Source organism: Phoenix dactylifera, chromosome 4 (genome assembly GCF_009389715.1).
Source record: "Phoenix dactylifera cultivar Barhee BC4 chromosome 4, palm_55x_up_171113_PBpolish2nd_filt_p, whole genome shotgun sequence".
Classification (NCBI taxonomy): Eukaryota; Viridiplantae; Streptophyta; class Magnoliopsida; order Arecales; family Arecaceae; genus Phoenix; species Phoenix dactylifera.
Genome location: NC_052395.1, coordinates 22,733,907 through 22,740,777, shown reverse-complemented (window position 1 = coordinate 22,740,777; position 6,871 = coordinate 22,733,907). Strand labels below are relative to the sequence as shown.

Below are 6,871 nucleotides of genomic sequence, written 5' to 3'. Positions count from 1 at the left end.
AAATCCCGTATCATCTAAGATAATTTATTTAACTCAATATTTGTGCAATCACATCCAATTGCGTGTAATCGCTACACCCCCTCCTATAAAAGGGGGACTTGAGAAAGGGGGGCATCTTCTTTCCTCGCCAGAAATATCTCTATTAAAATATCTCAAAATTCCTCTCTGACTTAAGCATCGGAGAGCCTTCGCCGGATCCCCCGGCTTTGACTTAAACTGTGGGATGTCATATTTCTAACGAGATGAGCTTAATTAAAATATTAACATTTGGATCAGGGAAAAAGAACGTAGCCTTGGTCATCCCGTTGGTTGGCGCGTTGGTGGTCCTCTCAGCCATTTTCATCTGTTCATGGAGGAGGAGAACATTTTTAAAAGTATCCCGTAAGTATTGCATACGTCAAGTTTAATTTGTACGGCTTCAAAACAGGACGCAAGCACTTTTTCTTTCGTTAAAAAGCTCTCATGCGGTTCCATGGCTACCGGATTTTATTGAAGATGAGGAAAATAAAGACATTGGAGCTCTGTATTTCGATTTGGGCACACTTAGAGCCGCTACTGAAGACTTCCGCGAGACAAACAAACTCGGAGAAGGTGGATTTGGTCCAGTTTATAAGGTACAATTAACACACGACTTTAAGTCTGGAACCTACTCTATTTCTAATTTATATCGGGAATATAGCTTAAGTCCATTCAATTTAAATACAACACACACTCTTTCCTGTATTCTGCTGTATTCGCAACAGGGAGAACTATCAGATGGCCAGGATATAGCTGTGAAAAGACTTTCCAGAAGTTCACAGCAAGGACTTCCGGAGTTAAGAAATGAGATTGCTTTTGTTGCTAAGCTTGAACACAGAAATCTCGTGAGGCTGTTAGGTTGTTGTCTGGAAGAAAAAGAGAAACTACTCGTCTACGAGTTTCTCCCAAATACAAGCCTCGACAAATTTCTATTCGGTATTTTTGACGTACAGTTTTTCACACTACATAAATCTTGCATTTTTTTTAACAAAGTGAAACTGCCACTATGTTCCTCTTTTCCTTTTTTTAAAAAAACTGTCATTGCTCTATTCATGAGTCCTATTGAGTCAATTACCAACTTTCATGTCAGACTGGTGTACTGAGCGGTAAATGGAGGTTGGTAAGTAGCAGTAGTCTCTATTTTAGTAGACTGTATGGGACAAGTCATATAGAATTTTGAGCTGGGCAAAGGCAAGTCCAGATTTTTTTTTTTCTAATTGATCATTTGGTTTATATTATGGTATCATTTAACAGGACAACGCTGAATTAAGCCAAAAACCTCATTCGTCTCTCTAATTTGATCATTATGACATCATTATATGCTTCACTACAAGAAAATACACTTTCAGCGACCACTTTCGGCGACTACATGAATCGTGGTCGCGGCAAATAAGGCTATTTGCGACCAACATCCTTATTAGTTACTGAATGGTTGTCCTACACCGACGAAATGGATATGTGGTCACGGAAAAGCAAAACCAAGTTGGCGGGGTGGAGGTAAACGTTTGGCGACTAACGTTTCGTTGCGGATAATAAGGCTATCTGCGACCACCATCCTTGTTAGTTACGGAATAATTATCCTACACCGACGAACTGCATATTTGGTCGCGGAAAAGCAAAACCAAGTTGGCGGGTGGCGGTAAAACTTTGGGCGACTAACGTTTGGTCACGGAAAAGAAGGCTATCGGCGACCAACATCCTTGTTAGTGACGGAATAAATATCCTACACCGACGAAATGCATAGTTAGTCGCGGAAAAGCAATACTAAGTTGGCACGAGTCCAATATTTCGCGCGGGCTGGAGGTAAAACTAACGATGTTGTGCTAGCCCCTGTAAAATGCTAATTTCTAAGTTCAAAAAAAGAAAAAACTACTTATTTTCAAACGGTGCCATTTGACATCTTAATTCACTTAGGCATGCATATTCTTGTCTCTTCGGCTAAATCTCAATCCCACAACTTTTCTTCATACTTAAATTCTTTTTTTTATTATTATTATAATATAATTTTAAAAGCTCGAGCTCGATGCTTGACTCCTTATCAAATAAATATATAGATCGACAGGATACGCGACATGAGGACGTGGCAGGAACGAAAATTCGCTTAAAAATATATAGAATTCTTGGACATCCTACGGACAGGATCGAAAATCCGCTCCGAAATAAATTTGCACGCATCCTTTTTAGTTACTGAATGATTGTTTTACATCAATTAAATGCATATTTGATCGTAGAAAATCAAAACCAAGTTGGCGCGAGTCCAGTATTTCGTGCGGGCTGGAGGTAAAAGTTTTAGCGACTAAATTTTGGTTCCTAAAGGTTCATCTGTAGCGACTAAACCAATTTAGTCGCGAAAAGTATGAATGCAGGGAAACCAAATAAAAAAAACCTAATTCCCTATTCTCCTTTTCACCCGCACGTCGCCTTCATCCCGCCTTCACCCCGCCTTCACCCTGCCTTCACCCGCACGTCTGCACGTCGGCATCGCCCGTTCGCCGGTTCGCCCGTTCGGTCATCCCTTCGGCGTCGGCGTCCCAAGGTACGTTCTCTTCTCGATTTTAATTTAGCAGAGGCCGGGAGGGAGAGGGAGAGGGAGAGGTGGCCGGAGGTCGTCGGGAAATTAGGAGGCCAGCCGGGAGAGGATTGATAAGCTGGGAGAGAAACAGAGGCCGGGAGGGAGAGGGAGAGGGAGAGGTGGCCGGGGGTCGTCGGGGGTCGTCGGGAACCAGTGGAGGCGAGCCGGGAGAAGAAGAAACCCTTTTATTTTGCAGAGGCCGGGAGGGAGAGGGAGAGGGGGAGGGAGCGGTGGCCGGGGGTCCTCGGGGGTTCTCCTCCTTCGCCGCCGCCGCCGCCGCCGCCACCGGGGAATTTGGAGGCGAGGCGAGAGAAGAAGAAACCGACGAGGGCTTCTCCTCCTTCGCCGCCGCCGCATCCACCGCGGAGGGCTTCTCCTCCTTCGCCGCCGCCGCCGCCACCGGGGAGGAGATTTGGGGCTAGGTCCTTTTCCTAGGCCGGCAGGGAGAGAGAGCGAGGAGGGATTTGGGGACGGTGGTTTTGTTTTGGGTGGAGAGAAACAGAGGATGTTTTGGTCTTGGTTTTCCTTCCCTCACGTTACTCCGATCCAGTGGGCCATCGGGAAGAAAGATAGGGGGATTGGAGAGGGTGGAGATTTTTTTAATTTTTTCTTCCCATTTCTATTTGGGTTGAATGGTTGCCGTGCTGTGGTATCGAAGGGGAGATGGGAGATGGGAGATGGGAGATGGGATTTTTTTTAAACTAAATATATTTTCATGCTCCTATTCAAGAATTATATTAAACTGAAGAGGCTTTTTTATCTTTGTTAGATTCATGCATCTTTGTTGAAATAGTATACTTGACAGCTATCTATTTTCATATCATTTTTTAACTATTTTGTACTTATTAAAATTTAGTATTATTATAATAATAAAAAAAAGGAAATATCTCATTCACTGAATTTGTCTTAGGCCTCCAAATGTATTGGGCCGTCTCTGGTTTTCTGTTGCAACTTTTTTTTGCAGGATACAAAAATAAATCTATAAACTAATCAATCTAACTTGATGAAGTACTTTGTAGGTCAGTCAAAATGGACAAGAGTTGGATGACAATAAAAAATAGAATGAAGAGTAAAGAGTATAGAGAAGGGGTGAAGTCCTTTATTGAATTTGCGGTGGCAAATTTAGGCTCAGCAAATGATATTTGGTGTCCTTGTGTCGAGTGCATGAATGACAAAAAACAAAGCATTCAAGTTGTCAAGATTCATTTAATGTTAAAAGGAATCTCGCCTTCTTACAAGATTTGGGTGCAACATGGAGAATCGGTTCACGTGCATCAATCTTGTGTTTCAAATAATGCTAACTGTGACAATGGTGGAGGTGTTGAGGATAGAATGGCTGGGGATGGCACCGATGATAGGGAAGAATTGTCTAATATGCTGGAAGATGTTTGCATGGGCGCTTTCATGAATGACGATATTGACGAATTGCCTAATAACTTGGGGAGGGAGGATGCACAGAATTTTGATAAGTTATTCGATGATGCTCAACAACCCATTTATCCTGGTTGCAAAACTTTTACAGTATTATCATTCGTTATTAAGATGCTTCATATTAAGGTGTACAACCAGTGGAGCAATTCCTCTTTTGACATGAACATGAAGGTATACAAGGAAATTCTACCAGAGTGTGCTAAGTCTGTTCCATGGACCCTTTATGAAGTCAAGAAATTTTTACGAGATTTGGGTTTGGGATATGTGCTAATTCATGCATGCAAATATGATTGTGTTCTTTTTTGGAAGGAGAATGCGAACCTGGAGAAATGCCCTATATGTGATGAGCCTAGATATAAACTGAATGATGGTAACGGTAAGAAGATTCCTCATAAAATTTTGCGGTACTTTCTCCTGACACCGAGATTGAAGCGCTTATTTTTGTCTCCGAAAATAGCTGTAGATATGAGATGGCACAAGGAGAAGTGAGTGGATGACGAAACATTAAGACATCCGGCTGATGGGGAGGAATGGAAGAACTTTGATCGGCAACATCCTGAGTTTTCCAAGGATCCGCGGAATGTGAGGTTAGGGCTAGCCACCGATGGTTTCAATCCTTTTGGAAATATGAGCACATCGTACAGTATGTGGCCCGTTATCGTGATGCCTTATAATCTTCCACCTTGGAAGTGTATGAAAGAGCAATTTTGTATGCTGTCATTGCTTATTCCCGGAAAAACGGCTCCCGGTAAAGAATGATTTTACTTATGTTTTTAGGACAAGTTCAAAATCTCGGATGATTATCATGGCAATCTAGTAGCTCAGCAAGCTGTCCACAGAAAATGCTACAATATTCACAGAAATTGGAGGCACAATATGAAATTGCATTACAAGCATGTTAAGAACGTCTTATATGTGGATCCTTATAGTCATCCATACGAACATGTGACTCAAGAGGATTGGCGCCACTTAATTGACGATGTGTGGAAAAGCAAAGAACACAAGGTAACTTACATATTTAGTGCTTCAGAGTTTATAAGTAAAATATTTGATCATAATGTTTTCTTTAGATTTTTAATTTGTATTTTTTTTGAAGGTGAGATCAAAAGCTGGCAAAAAGAATAGGAAAAAGCTTGAGTACAATCATTGTTCAGGATCTCGGTCATTTGTTGCAACAATGACTATACAGGTAATATATTTTTGAGTATGTACTGGCTATATTTTTAGTGAATTGCCTGTGAAACAGTCTATGGGATAGTTTTGGCTATTGTAAAATAGATAATTTGCTGCAAGTAGATTTTTTATTCTAGTTTGCTGCATGTATATTTTTGGAATCATTTATGCAAGTAGATCTGACAGTTATTCTAGTTTTTTTATTATATAGTGGCTATATGCTAATCTAAATTACACTTTGCAGCCGGAGTTTAATGGTTCTGAAAACCTTGAATTTCCAGAATTCTATAAGAAAACTCATACCAAGAAGAACAAAGAGTGGATTGATCCTATTTGCGCCGTGAAATATGTAGGTATCTAAAATCTCAATAATAATTTAAATCACTTTATGCTTTTGCAAGATTATATATACATTTAATTCTGTTGTTACCTTTGCATTGACAGTCAAAGATGTTGAGCTTGCGAGAAGAATCTTCCCAATCCGGTGTGCAATTAACATCAGAGGAGATGTCTAGGCAGGCACTTGGAAAAAGGAAGAGATACATTCTTGGATTTGAGGATGGGCCGAAGCCCTCTTCATCTTCTTCCACACCTAGTCGTGTGTCACAAGACCATGTTGGGGAGTTACAGAAACTTAAAGCTGAGATGAAGGAGATGAAGATGGAGCGTGAGGAGCTGCAGAGGCAATTGGAACAGGAGAGGAGAGAGCGTGAGGAGGAAAAGAAAGAGCGAGAGGAAGAACAGAAGCAAATTGCACATCTTACAAGTTTGGTGACAGAGTTCTTAAAGGAAAAAACTCAAACGCATAAGTCGTCTATCCATCATGATGGGGCCATGTCATCAACTGGTGGCACAAATACTCGTTGGTATGTATTCTCATTTATATTACGTAGGTTATTTAGAGATTTGGACCAAATTAAGTGAAATATCATTGTGAACTTATACTTGAATTTTAGTTTATTATTTTTCACATGTGGTTATTGATTGTGTATTCTTTTTTGCTTTCTCAGATACATGGTGGAGTTATGAGCATGTGAATCTAGTTTTTGGTACATGGATAGCTTTTGTTCAGATGATCATGGTGGAGTTGTCTACAAGCAGAAATCAGTTTTTTGTTTATTCATATTTTTATCTACATGATGGTTGTTTGGATGAATTGCAAGATCAGATATTTTGGGATTTTTAATTTACATTTTGATGTGTTTGGTGATGATTATCACCTTAACATATGGTATGGATGAAACATTTTGATGAATGGTTAATAGGTTTGCTTGACTTTAGACTTATAGATGATGATATTTATAATGAATGATTATGGATTCTCCAACATTGTGTATACTTCTATTTGGATGAGCAAATGTATTGTGCAATATGGATAATGGATAGGCTGTGTTGGTTGTACAGGATTTGGAACGAGCCCAAAAATAAATATTAAGCTTATAATTTGAATTATTAATTAAATACAGGTTAATACTTTCTGCCACCAAAAAATGTTTGTTGCCAATGCATTCCAATACATTCTACGACCAAACTATTGGTGGGGGAAGATAGACATTCAGTGACCATATTTTTGGTAGCGGAAGACAAACATTCCACGACCAACTATTTGGTCGGCGTGGGAATTAGCGACTACAAATTTGGTCGCTGAAAAGTTGCTTCGGCAACCAAACGTTGGTC

At 40.2% G+C, this 6,871-nt stretch overlaps 1 protein-coding gene across 1 annotated transcript; it reads left to right on the top strand.

The window, feature by feature from the left end:
• Window positions 1–1,347: 1,347 nt before the first annotated feature.
• Window positions 1,348–6,523, top strand: LOC120110568 (periplakin-like). Its single transcript, XM_039125878.1, has 6 exons — window positions 1,348–2,554; window positions 4,799–5,026; window positions 5,118–5,210; window positions 5,439–5,543; window positions 5,639–6,060; window positions 6,205–6,523. Coding segments are annotated over exons 1-6 (1,029 nt in total). The 5' UTR covers window positions 1,348–2,374; the 3' UTR covers window positions 6,206–6,523.
• The last annotated feature ends 348 nt before the right edge of the window (window positions 6,524–6,871 follow it).

What these genes read in the sequence shown, in the direction of transcription:
- LOC120110568 (XM_039125878.1), top strand. Translation starts at nt 2,375, where the DNA reads ATGAATGCAGGGAAACCAAATAAAAAAAACCTAATTCCCTATTCTCCT. An exon ending in TTGCAACAATGACTATACAG is followed by an intron (nt 5,211 to 5,438) that starts GTAATATATTTT and finishes TACACTTTGCAG; the next exon opens with CCGGAGTTTAATGGTTCTGA. An exon ending in CTATTTGCGCCGTGAAATAT is followed by an intron (nt 5,544 to 5,638) that starts GTAGGTATCTAA and finishes TTGCATTGACAG; the next exon opens with TCAAAGATGTTGAGCTTGCG.